This window comes from Equus quagga, chromosome 11, assembly GCF_021613505.1.
Source record: "Equus quagga isolate Etosha38 chromosome 11, UCLA_HA_Equagga_1.0, whole genome shotgun sequence".
Taxonomy (NCBI): Eukaryota; Metazoa; Chordata; class Mammalia; order Perissodactyla; family Equidae; genus Equus; species Equus quagga.
The window spans coordinates 14,962,070-14,986,651 of record NC_060277.1 but is presented as its reverse complement, the minus strand read 5'-3'; the positions used below and the strand labels follow the sequence as shown (position 1 = coordinate 14,986,651).

The following is a 24,582-nucleotide window of genomic DNA, read 5'->3' as shown; positions in this document are numbered from 1 at the left end:
AGCTTCTGCACAGCAAAGGAAACCATCAACAAAACAAAAACACAACCTAACAATTGGGAGAAGATATTTGCAAACCATATATCTGATAAGGGGTTAATATGCAAAATATACAAAGAACTCAAACATCTCAACAACAAAACAATTAACAACCCAATTAAAAAATGGGCAAAAGATCTAACAGACATTTCTCCAAAGAAGATATACGGATGGCCAACAGGCATATGAAAGGATGTTCAACATCATTAGCTATCAGGGAAATGCAAATCAAATGAGATATTACCTCACTCAGGTCAGAATGGCTATAATTAACAAAACAGGAAACAACAAGTGTTGAAGAGGATGTGGAGACAAGGGAACTCTCATACACTGCTGGTGTGAGTGCAAACTGGTACAGCCACTATGGAAACCGTATGGAGTTTCCTCAAAACATTAAAAATAGAACTACCATATGATCCAGCTATTCCACTGCTGGGTATTTACCCAAAGAACAAAAAAACATGAATGCATAAAAATACATGCACCCCTATGTTCACTGCAGCATTATTCACAATAACCAAGACTGGGAAGCAACCTAGGTGCCCATCAAGGAATGAATGGATAAAGAAGATGTGGTATCTATACACAATGGAATACTACTCAGCCACAGAAATGATGAAATCTGGGCATTCGTGACAACATGGATGGACCTTGAGGGAATCATGCTAAGTGAAATAAGTCAGAGAGAGAAAGTCAAATACCATATGATCTCACTCATAAGTAGAAGATAAAAAGAACGACCAACACATACACAGAAACAGAGATCGGATTGGTGGTTACCAGAGGGGAAGCGGGGAGGGAGGAGGATGAAAGGGGTGATTAGGCAAAAAAAAAAAAAAAAAAAGAAATCTATCAATGTCACATAAACAGGTCAAATAAGCCCCAAGATCAAGAAAATCTTAACCATAAAGCAACTTGACAAAATTCAACCTTCTCATTTGATTAAAAGAAAGAAAACAAAATTCAATACTTTACACAGTCTAGAAGGATTCTCCTATAACATGACAGGGAATAATTCTCTCTAGTAAGTAGTCACCACCTAATGGTGAAATGCTGGATTAATTCCCTATAATTCAAGTCTAAAACAAGTAAGGATTTTTCTGGAAAAATTAAATAATTTAATTAAATAAATGAAGCAGAAATAAAGTATGTTAGAAAATTGGAAGAAAAAAATTAACACTTATCCAGGAAAAATGTATAACCAAATGAATATAAAAAGCTAATGACTTTACTAATTATTAACAGTAACCAGAGAAAATAAAATTGAAAAAGAGATCTCAAGCTACACCAATTAGAAATATCTGGAATGTGAAATGTACCATACCTATCTGGAAAAAAACTAAGACTTTAGTAAAATATAATACAGAGAAATAAATGGAAAAACTACTATGTTCCTAGATGGGAAGGCTGAGTTCAGTAAGGACAATTTTTCTCAAAGTAATTTACAGTTTAACATAATGGAAATATAAACTTCATCCAGATACAAAAATGCCCAATTTGAATCAGGCAAAATTACCTTAATGTACACATAAAGGCACCAACAGGTAGAAATAGCTAAATTAACTTTTTTAGGGGGGATTTAGGAAGTAAATGATAGGCTTAACTCTTACTTAACATTAAGACACCATATAAAGTTACAATAAGTAAAATACAACAGTAAAATAAAAATACAATAATGAATCAATAAATAGTCACTAAATTACAATAGTAAATAAATAAAATACATAACTCAGGAATTGAAGAGATTTGTATAGTGGGGGTTATTTTAAAGAATATGTACAAATCAATAAGAAACACACGAAGACAGTTGGGCAATTAACAAGAAAATTCAACTTGTTAACAAAGCTAGGAAATTATAATCAACTTTGTTAATGTTAAAAAAAGCCACAAAGTTTTTAAAAGAGAAACCATTTTCACCTATTAATTTAGAGATTCGTTTTGAAAAAAACCAAATACCCAGTCTTAAAGAAAAGATGCTCTCTTCATTTCTGTTAGAAGAATGAAATCAAAGTGCTTTGATAACACACATCAAGAGTCTTAACAGTGCTCATATCTTTTGATTAAGTATGTCCACCTTCTGGGACTCTTACCTAAAGATTTAATTTTAAAAACACAAAAAGCTTTAAGTTCTAAAATATTAATTTTAGCCTGATTATAACACAGTGAAGAAACAATCCACACTCCACCAATGAAGGACTGGGTATGCACCAGAGGGGGACATCTGTGGCTACTGCATGTGACCATAGGCACAATTCCAGGCCCAGAAAAATCCTTGAAGCTTCCCAGACCCCCACATCAGAAACAGAGAGCTGGGCTCTCTTGTTAGATGAGACACAGTATCTCACATCCAGACACCCAAGGTGGATAAGAACTAGCCCTCAGCTACCTCAGTTGATCTTTACATTAGCCTTATGAAGCAGGTATTATCATCATTAAAAAGCCTACAAGGCATAGACTTTCAGAATGTTTTTGCCCTTGAACAGCTGAAATTGAACTCAAAATCTGTGAATGCCAGGGATCAACTATAAAATAAACCTATATATTATAACAGACCTAGGGGGAAAAAAGCCAATTTAGAGATTTAAACACAAAGGTATGAATACTTACAAAAATGATTAATTTAAATGTATTTCCTAAATTTGATGAGAACATAATTTTCTTTAAAGACACTGAGATCTGAGAGTTGAAGAAATACTACTCCCTTACAACTTACTTGTGATGGTGCAAAACCAGACATGTGAAAAGCTGAAAACACAAGGGGTACCTCCGCCTTCAGTAGCATTTCAATGTAGTGAGTGCTGCAAAAATATATCGGATGGATGCCAGATTTTATAGTCTCATTAGGTAGGTACCTCTGCATAAAGGAGAGAAACTGAGAATTAATGAATATGCAGCTAATTTAAAATAATCAAACAAACTTATCAAAATCTTTTGCTTTGAATTGCTACTTCAAAATTAATGTGGTGGCATAACAAGTTACTGCAAATATTATAATTATGTAAATTAAAAAGTCAGAATGTTTAACACTGTAGAAAGCATAAATCTCAATGAAGGCAGTATGATATATCTTCCAAGACAGAGGAATAAAGTTAACACTTTATAATTTTGGCAACTTCAATCCCTTATGGAACGATGGGGATGGATGTTGCACGAAAGAATAAATAAATGTATGAGTGACTACATGAGTAGTAAATGCTTTACATTTTAATACTAAAGGTATTTCAATATGCTTACTATCCTGGGCTTTGGCCAAGGATTCTATAACATAAAAAAGTTTTCGTTTGTCAGCTCTTAGAAATATTTGCCTCATTCCTTTTTTCTAAGTAATGTTAACCCAAACCTGAACTTGAGATATTAATAACCGAAACTGGGAGCTCCATAAGAAATTAATCTCTAAAACTGGGGCCAAATGCATAACGCATTCCCAAAGTTCTCAGGCCAACTATTTTATTTATATATATAATTTGTATTTATATGTCTATTTATATATTATCTATGTGGAGATATATATCCACATATATTTATAACCTTGCATTTTTCAGCAATTTATTCATAAAGTTGGCCATTTTCTCAATTTTGCTCTTAGGCACAGTTCACCGTTACGATGCTCTGTGGCATTTTAAGGAGTGTTCCTGAAAAGCCACCTTCAAACCACAGTAACTTTTTTTTTAACAAACAATAAAGTAGAAGATAGAATTTTGTGTTAAGAAAAACTGTAAGACTAGCAATCATATCCTATAGACTTATAATAAAAATTGATACTCAGATCTGAAGAATACATTAAGAAACTTCCAGAAAGGCATTTTATGCTCTTACCTTTTCTGGGCAACTCTTATTTTCAAATCTTTTTAATAAAAGAAAGTTAATAATTTTAAAACAAATCAACCTCACATATAACAATTACATAAGAGTTAAAATCAGGAGGATTTCTTTCAAACTTTATTGCTTAGCTGCTTTCAAGGATTTAGGTTTGAGTTATATACCAAAATTTCTGAAATCAGTGAGTTGATTTCTCAGTGGTTTTTCTGTTTTATCATTCATCATCATAAATGTATATTTGTAGGAATATATACTTTATGATAGGTTCTCAGGGGATAACTCAGAATACACAAAAAAACCATTAATTCTATATACTGATGACTGAAGACACACATAGCATACTACATGGACATCTTGCAGTCAACTTTAGATAGATGTCTAGGACAAAAGGAAAAAAAAACCTTTCTTTAGAGTAGTTAAAAATAATAGTATGAACTGAGTAAGAATTAGTATCCTTTCTCTTCTTTTGTGAAATATACAATGTGTTTCACTAACGACCATTTGCAGAGTAGAATTAATGAATCTAATAAACATATATAAAAGCAAAAAAATCAACTTATACCTACATAATATTTTAATTTTCAATGCAAACTCAGGTAATAGTTGTCTGAATATATGTATACTAGTATAAGAATTGTATGTATAGGAAATAATTCGTATACAGTATCTTTTCTATGTTGCTTTGAAAACAACATATTTAGAGTGGGTTTGTTAAGACATAGAGACAATAGACTAATCAATTACATTCTCAAAGAAAAAAAGCCATTACTATGTAATGGATTCCCAAAGGTAAGGCAAGAGTTCTTCCACTGTTATAGCTTATACTCTATTGGAAGAAATCACGCTATACTTTTTGGTAACCAACACAGCTCTCAGCACCAAGTCTTGCACAGAGCAGCTACTCAACAAATTACTGACTGAACGACAAGAAGATACTAATGATTGCACATTGTGATCATAGTAAACTCATAATAAAAGTTTTATTAATGGTCTATTAATTGCCATTTCATAACTCTAATTTACAGTAAATAGTGTTCATAAAACCAGATCGACAGTGACAGCTCTGAGCCACATGAATACAACAAAGAATGTTCTGAAACAAATTTTAAATTATGTTTGTTATACTTTTACTGTTTTGATGTATTTTGCTTAGTCACAACTGTCTGAAAGCACGGTAACTCTTAATAAAGGTAATTCTAAATAAAACGCACAATGTAGCATTAAGCAGGACACATGTAGGATAACAGCATTTAATATATTATCTAAGTGCCACATCGACTAATACATAATCTATGCTAAAATTGCGAAAAACATTATCAGTAAAAAGTTTTGGCCTGAGATACACTAGAAAGTGGCATAACATGAAGAAATAACTTTATAAAATAACACTCTAGAGTATTTTACTTTAGTGATTAAAAATGAAAGATATGTGCTTAAAACAAAACATAGTAAGCAGTTTTTTAGTGTTTTTCTTCCACTATAGGGGAAATAATTCTGAGTCATTTTATTCCTGATACTAAGAAAAATTCGTTCTATGTTGCTAGATGGAAATTCAATAGAAATACTGTTAGAAAGAAAAACTGTCCAAACCAATCCAAACTGATCCAATCCAGCCCCATGCAGTCCTCCACTCTAAGGACCCGCGGGCAGAGCACGGCCATGCTTTACGGCTGATGCTGCAACGAATCGTGCAGCACGTGCACCATGCAGAAGGGTGGAGAGAAAACTCTGGAGATATTTTATAAAACTCTGATTCCATAACTCTACATACATAAGTCTTTCTCCTCTTAGGAAAAAAGAAAACACATGGGAAAATGGAATCTTCAAATATGAATAAGATTTAAAGTAACAGTAAGAAAAGGAAGGGGTTTTGACACTAGTCCTCTTTCCTGCAAGTGACTGGGCACGTGACTTCCTATTGCTGATGCCTGGCAAGCGGCGTAACAAGTTTGCCGTGACCTGATGGGGAGAAGCGCAAATCCAAACGTACATTCAAGTGACATACTGATGGGGAGAAGCGCAAATCCAAACGTACATTCAAGTGACATACTGATGGGGAGAAGCGCAAATCCAAACCTACATTCAAGTGCTCTCAGAGTTTTTAACTCTAGCATCTCTGTATTAAGTCACAATTATTTTATGAGTAAAAGAGGAGTCTGTGTGTATGTGTGTGCGTATATATATACGTGTGTGTGTATACATGTATGTGTATATGTGTATATACGTGTGTACATACATGTGTATCTGTGTACACACACACACGTATATATATAGAAAGTACATATCCCATGACCTTCCTGTTGAACTACTCCAGTACATTTGAGTATTACTTCGGCCTGATTTATCATTAATGGAGTTTGTATGCGAATGTAAAATACTTCAGTTTTTATTTCAATTTAATTTGTTCTCCTTTTTCATATGTTTTTATTAACAGACAAGGCATATATATGGTTGCTACTTTCATTATAATTATTATTTGAGATTCGGTATTTCTACATCGAAAGAACTGCTTTTTTGATCTTTCTTAAACTATCTTTTTGGTAACAGCTTTGATGTTAACAATTAGCCAAACTCTGATTCTTGATAAAATTCCATAAAGAATGATTGTTTTATCATTTAGAAAGATTTTTTTCTTAAGAACAATAATGGGAAACAATTAAATCAATATATTAAAGGGTTCTTCTGGTCTAAAAGGCTTCAGAGGATACATTTTTCAAATTAATTTTCTCTCACTTGAGTAGATAGTCATAGTTTACAAAATTTTGAGAACTTCAGTTTAACGTTTCATTATTTCCTGTATTGATTATCTGAGGCCAATGTTTAAAATTTTTTGATGCAATGTGCTTACAACATTTTTAAGAATGCAGAGAATCTAATTTTTTTTTTTTTTTTTTTGAGGAAGATTAGCCCTGAGCTAACATCTGCAGCCAATTCTCCTCTTTTTGCTGAGGAAGACTGGCCCTGAGCTAACATCTGTGCCCATCTTCCTCTACTTTATATGTGGGATGCCTGCCACAGCATGATGTGCCAAGCAGTGCGTACTACCGTACCTGGGATCTGAATCCATGAACCCTGGGCTGCTGAGGCAGAACATGCGAAGTTAACCACTGCGCCACCAAGCCGGCCCTAGTTTCCCCAAGATAGACATCTTAAATGGCAGTAAATAAATAAGTAAAACACAATAAAGAAACATTAATATATTGAGGGATACAATTACCTCTAAACTAAACTCTAAGATCTCATGCGACAAGTAAAATCTTTTAAAATATGCTATAAAACCTTAATCAAAGCTTATCATAGGGGCCGGCCCCAGGCCGAGTGGTTAAGTTCGTGCACTCCGCTTCAGCTGCCCAGGGTTTCACCTATTCGAATCCTGGGCGCGGACATAGCACCGCTCGTCAGGCAACATTGAGGCAGTGTCCCATATGCCACAACCAGAAGGACCTGCAACTAAGATGTACAACTATGATCCAGGAAGATTTGGGGAGATAAAAGCAGGGAAAAAAAAAAAAGATTGGCAACAGTTGTTAGTTTAGGTGCCAATCTTCCAAAGAAAAAATCATAGATTTCCAAAATATTTATGAAATGAGTGTTTTTTTCCTCTATAGAATATGGTTACAATTCAGCTTAATAAGTTATTTTCTTAACTGTAATTTAACCAGAGCTTCTAACAAAGCAACAATTAAAAATATCCATTCTATAGTTCTCTTTTTACATAGATAATTTTATAGTTTACTAAATGACAAGTTTAAAATATAAATTTTATTAATCTTTCATTCAGTTACCATTATTAGGTAGGACACCGAGCATTTGAGAAAATGTCTAATCTATATCTTCAAAGAGAATTAGTCAAAAAGCATTCAGGTTAGAAAATGAACATAAATGATTACAGAGTCCCTACAAACAAAATAATAAGATGCCAATGAATTTAAATAGGATGTGCCTTAACATTTAAAACATTCCTTTAAAAACAGACTAAAATGTCTTACAGAAATATGTAGTCTTGGCAACCAAAGGAAAGCAGAGGTCAGAAGCCTGGAGAACTGCTGAAGAAATCGGAATGTTTTCTCCTTGTTTCCCAACATTATCATGAACAAAGAAGACACAAACCAGTCATGGCCAGCGTAAGTCCCCTGCAGGCAGCCTGAAAACCACAGTTAAGGAACTTTTACAATACTTTGTCTCACAAGATGAAATATAAGAACTCCACAAATATTCATTCCCAGGATCTCTATCAGGAAAGAGATATTAATGATACTTCTCGTTTTGTCTTCAACCAATTTACAAGCTGATGTAAACTTTACTAATAAAAAACTTACCTACACAGTAACTATTTTAATGTACTATTTGCTTCCATGTCCAGTGAAGGCCAAAGGCATTACGAACTGGAGGAAAAACTATCTGCCTTGTGGAAACACATCTGTTCAAGTCATTAACACAACAGTACCATCCTTTCTCTAGTTCAGGTTATCTGCTAAATTACTAGCATAAACAAGTAGAAAAGTCCACACATTCTTAGAATTCAGTAATGCAAATGGTTTGTAGACTTTTTTGTCTACAAGTTAAACCCTGTTTCTGAAAGATAACAAATTCAAATAAAATAGATATTTTATTCTTATTCTAGAGTCATTAAATCTAGAATATTCTTATTCTAGATTCACAAACCTATTTTTAAAACTTTCAATGTCTGAAAATATATTGTAATAACTTTATTCAGTTTAAGATTCAGTGAATCAGACTGAACTACTATTCAGTTTAATAAAAGGCATTTTTAAAATACAGAATAAAATACTATAAAGATATAACAAATAAATCACTAATATAGGTTAAAATATTATTTTACTACAAATGTGTTAAAGTACCCCATCAAAGAATTATTAAAGATACATGAAGAAAGGTCCACTACCATGAATCCACTCAAAAAGGATATGAAGAGAAGACCTTACGGGCGCCTGCTGCTGTTTCAGGAATCTCTCACAGTGCTTTAACACCAAGGTGAGATCATTCTCCGCACTGTCTTTTAACAGGTTAAGGAACTTGCCATACCTACATTAAAACCCCACGAAATGTACAAAATGGAAAACGTCAGGCCTTGCTTGCAAATTCAGTTTTTGAAATCCATCAAAGTGCGGTCCTCTTTGAGATCCCAAGGTGCTGAGTTTCCAAATTTCTACTTTTAGCATAACTATGCAACTCAGAGCACTGAGGAAAGATTAACACTCAACATATATTCCTGGTAATGAGGACACATTTGGATTAGCAGTATTCATCTGGTAAATACTGATTACTTTAAAGGAAATGAAACAGTAATGAGAGAACCAAATGTAACTACCACAGACAAGCAGTAGATATAAGCATATTTCCTCAACCTAACCTAAAACACAGAATGTTGGCAGGTTAGACTGACAGAATGCTAAGTCCAGACGCGACTGTACAGTTCATCTAGTTCAGTGGTTCTCAACAGGAGAGGCACTTCCCCCAGGGGCCACCTTGGAAATGTCCGGGGACGTTTTAGATTGTCACAGGAACTGAGGGCACTACTGGCACTTAGGTAAATGACTGAGGGTCAGGAGAGCAGACATGGGACAGTCCCACACAATAACAACTTGCAACATCCTGCCTGATATTTGAATAGATGAAAAAGCTATTTCTATTATCTGAAACTAATTCTGTTTTATATAAGATCTCATAAAATGTTCCTCCTATATTTTTATTATACACTTAATGCAACGATGTGTAAATCAAGGAAACATAGCACTTTTGTTTCATTTGAAGACTTACTCCTTTTTTTTTTATTGTGGTAACATTGCTTTATAACACTACACAAATTTCACGTGTCCATCACTATATTTCCATTTCTGTGTAGATTACATCCTGTTCACCACCCAGAGACCAACTACAATCCATCACCAAATACACGCGCCCAGTCACACCTTTCACCCTCCTCCCTCCCCACTTCCCCTCTAGTAACCACCCATCCAATCTCTGTCTCTGTGTTTGTTTATTGTTTTTATCTTCCACTTATGAGTAAGATAATATGGTATTTGACCTTCTCCCTCTGAATTATTTAGCCTAGCATAATACTCTCAATGACCATCCATGTGGACAAATTGTTGGATGTCATCATTTCTTTATTTTTTTTTTTTTTTGAGGAAGATTAACCCTGATCTAACTACTGCCAGTCCTCCTCTTTTTGCTGAGGAAGCCTGGCCCTGAGCTAACATCTGTGCCCATCTTATTCTACTTCATATGTGGGACGCCTACCACAGCATGGCGTGCCAAACGGTGCCATGTCCACACCCAGGATATGAACAGGCGAACCCCTGGCTGCCAAGAAGCGGAACGTGCACACTTAACTGCTGTGCCACCGGGTCGGCCCCAGATATCATTTCTTATGGCTGAGTAATGATTCCATTGTGTAAATGTACCACATCTTCTTTATCCATTCATCCTTTGATGGGCAGCTAGGTTGCTTCCAAGCCTTGGCTATTGTGAATAATGCTGTGATGAACATAGGGGTGAATGTATTTTTATGCAAGCGTGCTCTCATGTTCTTTGGATAAATATCCAGCAGTGGAACAGCCAGATCATATGGCAGTTCTGCTCTTAATTTTTTGAGGAAACTCCATACGGTTTCCATAGTGGCTATACCAGTCTGCACTCCCACCAGCAGTGTATGAGGGTTCCCTTGTCTCCACATCCTCTTCAACACTTGTTGTTTCCCGTTTTGTTAATTACAGCCATTCTGACCGGAGTGAGGTGCTGTCTCATTGTAGTTTTGATTTGTATTTCCCTGATAGTTAACGATGTGGAACATATTTTCATGTGCCTGTTGGTCATGGGTACATCTTATTTGGAGAAATCTCTGTACAGATCTTTTGCCCATTTTTTAATTGGGTTGTTAGTTTTTTTCGTTGTTGAGATGTATGAATTCTTCATATATTTTGGATATTAACCCCTTACATGGTTTGCAAATATCTTCTCCCAACTGGTTAGGTTGTGTTTTTGTTTTGTTGATGGTCTCCTTTGCTGTGCAGAAGCTTTTTATTTTGATGTAGTCCCATTTGTTTATTTTTTTCTATTGTTTCCCTTGTGAAGCCTTACTAGACTTGTTCACCATTTTGGAAAGTCACTTTGCCAGTGGCAGCACTCTTGCAGTACATGAAGTACCTTAATAAAATCAGTCTCTATTGGTAGCTGCCACAGTCATAATGATTCTATATTGGTGCCAGCTATGTCTTACACTGTAATTGTATACAAACATTTCATTATAAATCACTTCCCATTTATTTCTTACCAATAAGATACTATATTGAATTACAAAAATATGTGACTAGCCTCTTATATTATCTATAAATTCCATTTCAGAATAGAAATAGGACACTACAAAAGAAAAAGCACGTATAAGGTCACAAAGCATAATCAATGAGTTAGACGCTCTGTGTAATATAGGTGGGCGAGCCAGAATTACTATCATACTTTTCATTATAATGCTATGAATTTACAAAAAGTCGTTTTTTTTAAACAGTTTTCACATTATCTTTTTTACACTTGATTCGGAAGATGACCCTTCAGAACAAGACTGTCAAGATTCTCATTTAATGAGCAAGAAGGGGCGGCGGGGGTCCAAGGACTTAGTCCTTAACTCTCAGTCTGCTGTTTACCTTGCCCATTTCCTTTGAAACTTACAATTTGAGTACTAAAAATTCAAACACCATAATTGCTTTATCCATTTTAACTTCTACATCTGTTCTTAAGGTACTTTTGCACTCATCCCCATAGCTTGACAATTAAAACTAATCATATTGTATAAAATGGTATGATTGTGCTACCAATGTGCTGATTTTTTCAATGTTATTTTTGGAAAAAACCTGATAGTCATAGAGGCTCAAATACACTGTAATTAGCCTCTGAAATAATAATGAACCGTAACTGATTTATGCACAGAGGTAATTTAATCAAGTGCCAATATCCCCGAAACAAAGTTATTATTTTCTGAATGATAAACTCTGCATTTAAAATGTACAAAATAGTTGGTTGTTAAACTAAATACTACTAAGCACATATCAAGCAGATAAAACAAATTTAGAAATGCACAAGGGAGATATTTCCCTATGATATACCTGACAGTCATTTTAACGCCAAGCTGCTTCATAGATGAAAGACTTTCGTTCTTCACATTTGCATCAGTGGCTAAAAACAATAGGAAACTGGGTTATAAAAATGTATAAAATTCTGCATAATAATCACATTTTAAGTGAAAATTGATGAAAGCAATATTTTACATATTTTAATGTGAATTTTGAAAACTGATGAATTTGTTCATTTAAGAGCTGTCAGTTATAGTTTCAAAGAAATTAACAGGAAACTTTTTATAAATAATGTTCATTCCTATAAAAAGCATTTAAAAGCATATTAAATACAAAACAAGTAATTATAGTTTTAAAGCAATCTATTTTTACTTTGTTCTCAGAACACAAAAGCTGTTAACCCCAAAATGGTCTAGAATATTGTACTTTCATGAAGCAATGCATATATAAGATTTTGAATTACAAATACATATAAGTATGGCTGTTTACTTCTTAGAGATTTAAACATGAGTGTCAGGAAGGAATAAACAGTATTCTCCTTATAATGTATAACAATGTATGAGGGTGGAGTGAACAAGTTTCTTCCTACAGACAGATTTTCCTTGTGAAGTAGGAATTGTGATCATCTAGCAAAGTGAAGAAGGGGTCGTCCAGTACAGTGGACTAGAGGAGAGGGTGCAAGTTTGGATTAGTCCCTGAGAAAAGTGGATGACCCACCTAACAGCGGACAGTCAAAAGATCACTAGATAGCACTGAGGGTCTAGTTGAATCTTTCAATTTTTGCTGAAGAAATTGTAGTGTGCCTACACACACACACACAATTAAGCAAAGTATGCAAAATCACAGAGTTATCTAGTGGTAGAGAGGACCAAAAGTTATGTTTTCTGAATTCCATCTTGGTAGTTCTTTTTTCCTCCCATTACACAGTGGTGCATCTCATACTATCTATATAATCTACTTAACTCATGGACTCATTCATTCCATTTAATAAATCCTTTGATAAAGTAAGCGTGGAACACCATGCTAGAAGCTATGGGGGATAAAAGATAAGTCATACATCATGCCCTAGAAGAACTTTCCATGTAGTGTCAGAGATAAAATTCGTATATAGATAACTCTGATAAAGATGTTTTAAAGCGCTAAGTGGAAAAAGAATGGTACAGATAAAGTGTTATGTGAATTCAGAAAAAGGAGAGATTAGGAAGAAGTGGCACTTAAACTGAACCTTAAAATATGGGTAGACTTGAGATCTGCAGAGATAGGGAATAACAAATTAAACATCACGTGATCAACCATCTACCCTTTGGACAAGCAATAATTCATCTTTTAGCGCACTTAGAGTCAAGGTAACCCACTTTAGCTTGCCTAAGACCTTCACGGTTTTAGTATTGAAACTCTCATGCCGCAAGAGCTCCTCACAGTGCCAGGCAAATCAGACTGGTTGGTCACCTAACTAGAGTGGTAATTTTCTTAAAGAAACAAAAATACATGAGTACTCAGTTAATTTCTTGATAAGCTACACATGAGTTTTACTTATTTAGATGAGAACACAATCTTATCTATATTGTTACATTTTGCCTATAATGACAGCAGTTAAGCTATAGTTTATATAGCTTAGAATTCCTTGCTATTTATAACTTTTACTGTTTAATAGATGTACCTTCCATCCTTAGGGGAGAAGGAAACCAGTTTCACACTTCTAGCAACAAAGGTTAAGCAAGGGAGACTATTCAATGTCTTCTCCAGATCTTTCAAACTGGAGTGAAGATGGAATTTTTTGCCCCCTATTAATCACGGGGCTATGAGGTGCCCTACGTCTCCAGTAGGGAGGAATAAATCCAACACGCAAGGAGAGGGAGAGACAGAGAAAGGAGATGGATTGCTGAGAACAGCTTTACCCCATTTGCATGAGCCAATGATTCTGCCTCTTTCTGCTTAGACAAAAGAAAAAAAGTTTGATTTGTGTTTCCATCACTTGTTACCAAAAATACATATATCATAAATTATTCTCACACTCACAAAATAATGGTCAATTTTTTAAACTATTAATCATCATTCATAATTTCAAGTTCTTAGTCCTAACAGCATTTTTTTAATTCAACCATGATTTAAGCACAACTTTACCAATGTCCACTACAAGACGGTCAGGTTACATTCACGTGGGTAGCGACCAGGAAATTCTTTTTGTTTCAGAACCTGAATTTGTCCCTGGTGACCCTATATTTTATGATTAATATATTTTAGTTTCCAAAGTTTAAATAACGTCTAAAACGTTAGTGCTATAGTGTTGGTGACATTGGCTGATTTTGCAGAATTTAAATAGTTTCAATAATACAAACATTCTGACTGTACATATTCCTATAGCCGTGGAATAGACCTACCTCCTATCAACCATCATAATGTGACATAATGACAAGATTGATTTTTATAAACTATTGCCAGAATAACTTTTTTTTAAGGTATACTTTTTGGTGAGGAAGATCGGCCCTGAGCTAACATCTGTCACCAATCTTCCTCTTTTTTCTTTTTTTTCTCCCCAAAGCCCCAGTACATAGTTGTATATCCTAGTTGTAGGTCATTCTAGTTCTTCCATGTAGGATGCCACCACAGCATGGCCTGATGAGTGGTGTGTAGGTCCCCACCCAGGAGCCAAACTGGCAAACCCTGGGCCGCCAAAGTGGAGCACGTGAACTTAACTACTCAGCCATGGGGTCAGCCCTTGCCAGAACAATTTTAAGTTAGATTAGATGATAATCCTTAAAATTCTAGTACATATCAAATTGCGTTATTAAACATGAGAAATATTTATCTTCATTAATATATAGATCTGTATGCTTGTAGTAATACTATGTTTCCCTCCTGGAAAGTATAATATACATAGATATCTTAACAGTAGAGGAGGAGTGTGCAGTGGGCTAAGGGTGCTAAGAATGGGTATTCCCGATGTCATGTGTTCTACAGATCAGGGTGGCTTCTACCAGAAGATGCTGACCTCCATATCATGAAGGATGGAATAAAAGTTAAGGATCAAGGTGAGAGAAGTTGCCCAAAGGGACTACAATACTGAATGCCATATGAGGTCTAGGTTCTTAGTTATTCCATGTGGAAGGAAAGAGTCCTTCCAGAGTGGTCTGGCTATCAGGCCTGAGAAGAGTGCTTTAACTTTTCTGGAGTTGTACAAATAATTTTGCAGATTTATTCCCTCTCTAAAAGCTTATAATTCTTTATCTTCAGAGTAAAAACTTAACTCTGCAGATTTCAACAAACAATGGTTCCCAATTATGGATGTACATCAAAATCCTCTGAGGAGCTTTTTAAAAGTAAAGATAAACAGACTCTACTCCAGACAAGTGAATCAGATTGCTGAGGGTGAATGTCCAGTCATTTGTATTTTTAAAGAACTTTCCACCTTATTTCTTGTGCACTGAAGTTGAGATCAAACTTACAGGAATAAAAGTTTATATATAGTTAAATTGGACAATGATACTCTACCACACAAATTTCACTTTAAAGAATGTACTAGTTAAATCTTCAAAAAGGCTTTTAAATGAGGATATATGGAGATATTAAGCATACCAAAAACAAATATCCACTCAAAAAAAAAATCACTAGGGGCCAGCTGGTGGCGTAGTGATTAAGCTCACAGTGCTTCGCTTCGGGTGGTCCAGGGTTCTCAGGTTTGGATCCCAGGCGCAGACCTAGCACCACTCGTCAAGCCATACTGTGGTGGTATCCCACACAAAACAGGAAGATTGGTGACAGATGTTAGCTCAGGGCTAATCTTCCTCACACACACACACACACAGAAAACTACTAATATGAAATAGATGTAGATAACTTTAGGGTAAATAAAGTCCCATTGGAAAAAAAAAGTATAAGATATAAAAAGGAGGAATGAAGATGTCAGAAAATGGTTTACGGATATATACCAAAGGAGATGCTTCTGTTTTAAACTTGTATTTGATATAGAATATGACAACCTGACAAGTAGAAATGGATCTTGGACTACAAAAGTTCAGTGACATAATCTTTTGTTACACACAACCCAAACTAAATATAATTTATGAAGCAGGAATTAAAATCTTCAGAAATTAAACAAAATTGATGGGGCAAAATAGTCAGACTAAGTAATATTCAATGATAAAAATGGATGTCTTCAGGGGACTCTGATGGATCACTGGTAACCAGTAACTCACTGAAGTGTGTACAACAGTGTGCAAGACACACAATAGGTGCTTAATAAACACTGAGTGAATGAATGAGTAGATGAATGAATAAATGAATGAACACACATCCAATGAACAACCAAAAACTGTGCTTTACATACCAAACAAAGCAAAGTGGAGATAGAAATAGATATGGACTTAAAAATATTTTCCGTATACTGAAATCAAATGACAAATAGATGATATAACTCCCACTCCCTGGAGTTACTAGGAAAAAAATAATGAAATAAGTTGTTGAAAAAATGTCAACCAAAGGACACCTGTAGCATCATACTTAACCTACTTACTTAACAACGCCTAATGCAATCCCAGCATTAATATGAAATTAACTATTTGAAATAACCAATCATTTTAATTATAAATATAATAGTCTTAGAACGAAATGAGTTGAAAAAACTTATTACTGAAACCACTCACTCTGGTAATGCATTCTGTTCTCTCTTTGGTTTGCAAAGCTAGCACAAAGCAGCGGTAGAAAAATTAAATCTATTCTGCATGACACTTGGCTAATGATGTAGAAAAAAATAAATTTTCAGAAGAGTAAAGAATTTCTCCACTGGAGCACAAATCCGTGGTTGGAGAAGCAGTTACTGATTGGCTGTTCACCGACTCTCCTGAAGCCCCACTGGATCTGCTTCCAAGTCAGAGAATTGTTACCACCCAAAGAAATCAACTGGTCAGTACACTTCCTCCCACCTCCTTCCTTCCTTCCCCAAAGCCAGTCTGCAGGTTCTGTTCCTTCTTTTTGACATGTGATTGTATCTACCCATTTTATTTAATTCTTCCTGACATAAAATTCAATTCCTTGTGACCCAGCTACTATGAGAGTCTCAGTCTCCTAATTGGGACAGTCAGCCTTATTTTGGAAAAAGCATTTCTCTCTTCATGCCTTTGATTACGTGATCATGCCCTCTCCTCTTTCTTTCAGTTGTAACAGCCCAGGAGGCAGTGCTAGTGCCACTCCTCCTGGTCTACCATGGCTTCCTCCTCTTATCTTCCAACATGGCACCTGTCAACACGGATCACTCTTTCCACTGAATACCTGTGGCACTTACAACAAAACCCCTCCTTTGACAATAACCCAATTCGAATAGCATAAAGCCCCACGCACATTGCCTGAAACGAAGTAGCCAGCTGAAAAATGTCAGTTTTCCTTCATGTCCTTATTTTCTATCTTACTATATGCTGCAATTTACCTCAGTCATCATTTTAGGCGTATGCCTTATTTCCCCTCCTGGAGGACAGGGTCATTCATATTATATACCTCCTTGCAATTATCAAGCATACTCACAAACATGCTCCATAAATATAAGATGGAAAAGAGTATATTTGCTGAATAGTCAAAGAAAGTATAAAAGATGTTTAACTGTATATAACAGGTGTAAAAATATTTTAATAGTCAAAAGGTAAAACAATGCAAAATTTTATGATATTTTTTCTAACTGTTTAGTGAACAACATAAAGAGAAAAGGAATAAAATTAAAATATCTACTAACTTGAAAGGACTACTTAATTTATCATTTCAAAGAAGCAATTCCAGTAGGAAAAAATCCCCAACACGTTCCAGGGAATTGAGCGGACAAAAAATTAATGTCTGTTAAGATTTGGAAAGATATCTGTATGGATTTACAAACTGCAAATGTGCAGAACTTTGTTTGTTCGTTCCTCCTTTCTTTAAGGGGATAAACAGCCAAACTAATTTGATTTTTCCAGATTTGCAAATTTTATAATGGACTGAAATCCTGAGGGAGCTAACAACAGATGGATGATTGTGTTCTTCTAATTTCAGCTACCTTAGGGTTTAGCGAGCTGTCATTTTTAAAAAGACAATCAATTTCTCATTCCAGGAAACACAGAAAAACATTGAATATATCTATTCACCGTTTGCTTTGAAACATCTTTTATATCAAAACATGGTGTTTCTTTATTTAAAGTAAATAGAGTGAAATTTTATAATAGCAAACCATTGTTCCACCAGCCAAAAAATAAATGATAAAGGATGGGGATATCTAAAGCTATGGAAAGAAAGCTTACCATATCATAATAATAAATAGTAAGCAGTCAATCAACGGGAAGCCACTTTATTTTTTGGCTGTACCCCAAAACTCCAGTGGATAGTTGTTCAGCTGGAGTCTTTAAAGAACTCAAATTCACATTCAGAGTTTATCTGCCTGGATGATATATTCAACAAAGCTAACATCTGAGATCTCCCTCAGCGTAATTTAGAAATATAACAGAGGACGGTAAAATGTGTGCACACTGAGCAGTCTTGCTGAACATTTAGATAATGTATAGAATATAGTGTTTATTTTAGATTATCTACAGAAAATTTGAACCAATAGAACAACGTGCCAAGGAAAGCTTAGATACTGGAGATTATACTGAAGACTGGAGAGAAAGCCACTCTGGCCATGCTAATCTCCACGATGACCACTTCTTACTTATTTTCTCTCTTACTCACAGATTTGATCATTAATCCGTGCATGTTTTTCACATATATTTTTAGGTTCATTCATAAAGTTGTAATTTCCTTCACAAACGCTTTTCTTCAAAATTCTCTTCACAATTTCTGTTTTCTTTCCTCCGTATTTCAGTTTCCTAATTTTAAACGTGATAATTATACCCACTTCAGAGAGCAGCTATAAGGTTGAATGACATAATGCACATCGAGTGCCTCAGACACTAACTCACAAATGCTCAATAGGTATCAACGCCCTTTACCCAAATTCCTGTTAAATGCTGCCTTGTATTTTCCTCTCATTTGTTTCATTTTCTTATGTTCCCTTTCATCCCTTTTCCAAATCTGCATTAGATGGCACTACGTGTAATTAGGTATATGTTCATATGTATATTTGTAAATGCCAGTATATTTAGAATTGTACAAATGTATTTACATGAATATAGATGCTTCCATAACAGTATATTTAATTCAATAAAAATATATCAAATGCTATATTAAAGATACAAAGGAGTTTGAGATCTAATGGAATAATTTAAACTAGCCATATACAATATAATAAATATCAAAATGTTAGTTTAAAGTGAATGAATAGGAGCACAGAGGAGGAAATTCTGCTCAGGAGTAAGAGGGTAGGTGACATTCCAGCTGCAACTTTACAGTTGAGTTGGACATTATCCTATGGGTGTCACAGGGAGGGAAAATTTTATCCAGAAGGAAAAGCAGGAGCGAGGAGCTAGTGAGGTGAACACACAGGATGTGTTTACGCACTGGTGGGTAATGGGGCTAGAAAGATAGGCTGGCAGAGCAGAAGCACTTTTTTAAAATTTTTCTTTTTATGGAGGTATGACATGTGGTGTCTAACTTGATAACATATTTGGATGATGGTTTCTTCCACAAACAGAGAAGTCACATCATCCTTATGAGGAAGAGGGGCTCTATTATCACGATGATCTGTTATCATGAGCCTGTGCCACCTCCCTGCTGTCTTCACCATCTCTTCATTCACTGACCCCAGAGTACAGGAGACTCACTTCTGACAAATTTCAGTTCTTCTTGAGCAGTTCTTACTTCATCCTTTACACAGGTACTAAAATAATCTTCCTAAGACAGGTAAATTGAGTGAAGCTTCTGCTCAGAAACCTTAACTGGTTTTCTCTAACGCCTATTAAAATTAAGAGAAACTGATTAACACAGTACATAAAGCCCTCGTCCTTCATTCTTTTATCTATTCTTTCTTTTATTTGTCGAATATTTATTGACACTGTTACTCTAGGTGCAGAGGATACAATAGGTAAGACATAGAAACTACCCTATAGGAGTTTACTGTAACGTGAAGAATTACACAGTAAGTCAGAATAGGAGAAAGACATGACAGAGATGAGTATTGACTTTACATACCAAGCTGATGAGTTAGCAATTTATATTTCCAGCCTACACCTTTCCCCTAAATTCCAGATTCAAATATCCAGTATGTAAGAAGCATGTCTACTTAAATGTATAATAAGTATTCAATATTAACATAAAACCAAGCTCCTAATCTCCTTTTTCAAATCTATTCCTCTCCCATTCTTCTCCATCTCAGTGTACGATAATCCCCATCCTCCCAGTGGCTCAGATCAATAACTTAAGAGAGTCTTCTTTGATTCCTCCCTTTGTCTTACACCCCATATTCAATCTTTAGCCAATTCTGTTGGCCCTATCTTCAAAATAAATCCAGAATCCACCTACTCCTCACCATCTCCACTGACATCCCCATCCAAGCCATTAGCATTATTCATCTGGATCTCTTCATTAGTCTTCCAACTCATCTCCCTGCTGTAGCCCTTTGTCCTTCTTCAATCTTTTCTCAATACAATAGCCATAGTGATTTTAAAAATGTAAACCAGAGCACATCAGTCCTATGTTCAAGACCCTTCAACGACTTTCAAAACTCTATATCATCCTCTCCTCTCTGACTTCAACACCAACAGTTCTTCCCCCTTACTCCATTTCAGCCATACTAGTCTCCTTCCTGGTCATTTGCTGAAATTCTCTTTCCCTGAAAATATCTATATATCCCACTTCTGCTAGTCTGAACATTATTTAATATTATAACACTCATTCCCAACTAGCGCTCCCGAGACCCCTTCCCTGTCTTGCATGTCTCATTTACCACCATACCATTTGACATACTGAATCTTTTACTTATTTGTTTCTTGTCTGTGTTCCTACCAGAAGGTAAACGTTATGAAGGCAAGAATTTTGGCCTTTTGTTCACTGCTGTGTCCGAATGCTTAGAAAAGTTCTATTATGTAGTAGAAGCCAATATCCATTTGTTACATAAATGAATATGTATGGGGTGGGCAGAGTTGGCAGTGCTGCTAATAGTTAGTGTTCCTGAAAAATAAACATGAGGCATGGAAAGAAAGAGGTGATGCCAGAGAGGAAGAAAGAGGAAGAATAATGTAAGATCTTGGGTATCACAGTAAAAAGCTTAGGCTTCTATGCATGGCCAATGGTGAACTAATGGGTAGAGGAGTGAGTGGGTCAGATTTGTGCTCTAGCAGCAGCATGAAGGACGCTTTTAAAGAGAAATCAGACTCTAATTAAAGACACCAGGAAAAGAGGCTGCTGCAATACCCTAGACAAGAAGTAATAGTGGCCTGAACCCAACAGAAAGAAGAGCAGAGATTGATATAAGTAGATAAATTTAAGATATATTAAGAACATAGAATTAACATGGTTTAGTGATCGGAAGAGAAATGTGGACTCAATGTTGATCATTCCTCAGTTTCTAGCTTAGACAGACAGTAGATGATTGTACTGCTCACCAAAACAAACAATGTAGGAGGAGGATGTATATCAATAAGATATGATGAGGTGAGGTTCCTGTAGGGCATTTCGAGTTTGAGGGTTTCCGTAGCACCTCCAGGTGAGGTTTACCTATTAAGCAGCCAGAAATATGAGAACGAAGCTTACAGTAGATCTTTGAGTAGACGATGTGAATTTAGAAGTCACCAATATATGAGGTAGGTAAAATATACGAGCAGATGAGATCATTAGGGGATAGTGGATAAAATCAGAAGAGTGGAAGACATTGTCTTAAGGAAAAACAACTTTTAATGGGTAGATAGGAAAAAGGAGCTCAAACAGGAGTTAGAAAGTTATAATGAAACCCAGACATTTGCACAGAAGAGACTGAAAGCTATCTGGAATGCACATGGCACCAAGTGAGAAAGTTTTAGAATGAGAAACATGGTGCATATTTGTAACCTAATTACACATCTCTATGAAATATTATCCATTTGCACACTGAGCACTTTTCAAGATTCAAAATGTTTAAAATGTACCTGTATATTCCACCGAGGGGAAGTAGCATTCAGATGGACTTTCAGAGAGATGAAGCACAAATTTTTCAAGTAACTCTACTAAAGCTGTAATAAACAAGAGAATAATTAGGATATTAAAGGTCAAGAATAATACATGATAACACATCTTTAAATTACAAACTAGCAGATAAAAGTCATCTGAACTTCTTCACAGTTATGCTCTTAAGGGGTCCAAATCAAAACACATAATATTTTAATATTCATAACAATGTTTCTGATGTAAATTAAATTTTAATAGCTACACTGAGAACCTATTCAGCGTAAACCTGGAAAAGAATCATCTGTTATCTTTAGATCCTCTAAGGACTACTTCAGAATTTGCTAAATGATTTTAATACAGAAAGAAAATTATCACTAATTAGGCTATAATATCTTATCATCATTATTCACACATACAGAAAAAAAAATTACGTGAACTCCAAGGTCAGGATCAACACATAGCTCATGTTCCTCTCAAATCCAGGACATATTATGTGTTTTATATACTTTCCAACTGATGGTATCTGTTCAAGGCAACCAGATCAAAAGTAGGCTTGCCAGGGGCTGTGGGGAGGGAGGACGAAGAGGTGGAGCAACGATTTTCAGGGCAGTGAAACTCTTCTGTACGACACTATAACGGTGGATGCACAGCATTAAACATTTGTCAAAATTCATAGAATGTACACCAGCAACAGTGAACCCTAATGTAAACTATAAGCTTTGGATGATAATGATGTGTCAAGGTAGCTTCCTCGATTGTACCATGGGTACCACTCTGGCGTGAGATGCTGATAGTGGAGGAGGTTCTGCATGTGCAGGGAGAGGAGGTGTACAGGAACTCCTTATACTTTCCACTCAATTTTGCTGTGGACCTAAAATTGCTGGAAAACAATAAAGTTTTCTAATTGTAGAAAAAGTTGAAAAAGATGCCTTTCTGTCAATGGAATAGGAGAGATTGAGTCATTAAAAAAAAAGTAAGCTTTCTCTGTCTGGCTTAGAAGGGATAAATGATTCTTTTCTGGCCTGGATTGATAATGCCACTCTGTTTGCATACATTACCTCAAAATGGATATAACCAGGTGGATTATAATTAATATGAAATCTAGAAGTATTTTGCTAAAAAGGAATACTTCTATAGAGTGATATGCTTATACATATGGCAAGTAAGCTTTAGGCATCTTTTAAAATCATGCCCTAGTTACATTCAAGATACTATGAACTATATTAATTGAATGGACCCTTTTTCACATCCAAGTCCATTTTAAGCACATAATTCATGAAGGAAAATCACTGTTCAACATGTGAAAAATGTAAAAAACAGGAATAACATATGCTTTCCAACAACTGTAGCTCTGACAAGCTACATCTCACAATATTTTAATGGCTTAAGATAAAAATAAAAATTTTTATTCATTGAACTCTTACTTATATTGTGATTTCAAACTGAAATAAGATGACCATTAAAAAGTACGAGAATGCAATAGTCGAGGGTCAGAAAGGACTTGGTATTGCAGATTAAACTTATAATTGTTCAGACTGGTTCTATCTTCACATGCAGAGGCACAAATTCTCTCACTATAATTAATTCTCATTTTAGCACAACCATATGTTTGCTAATGTTATGCATTTAAGTAAAGTGCTTGAGTTAATGGGAAAAGTCACAGCTTACTGCTAAGTAATTCTTTGAATCTTATGCCTGAAATCATGCTTAGCCATCAGACAGACAGTGAAACACACTTCAGTGAATTGAGAAAATTCTTCATCACATCTGTGAAGAAGCTAAACACAATATGATTTGAAACTTATGAGTCACCAGACTAATTGCAGACTGCAAAGCACACTATTTTCCAGCAAGTACTTATTTTGAAATATGAAATTATGTTATTAAATCAATATATTAGAGGCTTACAGATAAAGTACTTCTATACTTAATATGCAAAAGCGACATCACTGAACTACCTGAAGAAGGTTCTGGATTTCTACTGATTTCAATATATTCATTTTGCCCAGCAACCCTTATGAACAGCACCATGCATTTCCAAATATTTTGATGGATAGGCCATAGTCGTGGAACCATGCTAAAAACTGATTTCCATATGGCAGTTGAACCTCTGGCAACAATCTCCTTGCCTCATTCCTCTAACCGAATGTAAGTGTAGCTGAATTGCACAATTACTAGAGGGGCTATTTATCTCAGTATTACCAACCACTTCACTCACTGTCAAGTCACTGAAAATTCCATTATCTGTAACTCAAGGAAATTAATTCATGTTGTGAAACACTTTTTTTTTTTTGAGGAAGATTAGCCCTGAGCTAACATCCACCACCAATCCTCCTCTTTTCGCTAAGGAAGACTGGCCAGGAGCTAACATCTGTTCCCATCTTCCTCTATTTTATGTGTGGGATGCCTGCTGCAGCATGGCTTGCTAAGTGGTTCATATGTCTGCGCCTGGGATCTGAACTGGCCAACCCCGGGCCGCCAAAGGGGAACGTGCAAACTTAACTGCTGCGCCGCCGGGCCGGCCCCGTGAAACACTTCTTCATGAAAAGGAAGAATTTGACACGTTTTAAAAGATTAACTTGAGCCTGTGAGCTCTGGGTCA

At 35.5% G+C, this 24,582-nt stretch overlaps 1 protein-coding gene across 3 annotated transcripts in view; it reads right to left on the bottom strand.

Moving 5' to 3' along the window:
• TBC1D32 (TBC1 domain family member 32) overlaps window positions 1-24,582 on the bottom strand; it is a 188,844-nt gene that overhangs the window by 21,884 nt on the left and 142,378 nt on the right. For all 3 annotated transcript variants that reach the window (XM_046677841.1, XM_046677842.1, XM_046677843.1), the window contains 5 exons: window positions 21,962-22,045; window positions 11,979-12,048; window positions 8,786-8,901; window positions 7,845-7,999; window positions 2,750-2,890 (listed from right to left, as the gene is read on the bottom strand). In XM_046677841.1, coding sequence (XP_046533797.1) covers window positions 2,750-2,890; window positions 7,845-7,999; window positions 8,786-8,901; window positions 11,979-12,048; window positions 21,962-22,045 — 566 coding nt within the window. The remainder of the gene's footprint in view (window positions 1-2,749; window positions 2,891-7,844; window positions 8,000-8,785; window positions 8,902-11,978; window positions 12,049-21,961; window positions 22,046-24,582) is intronic.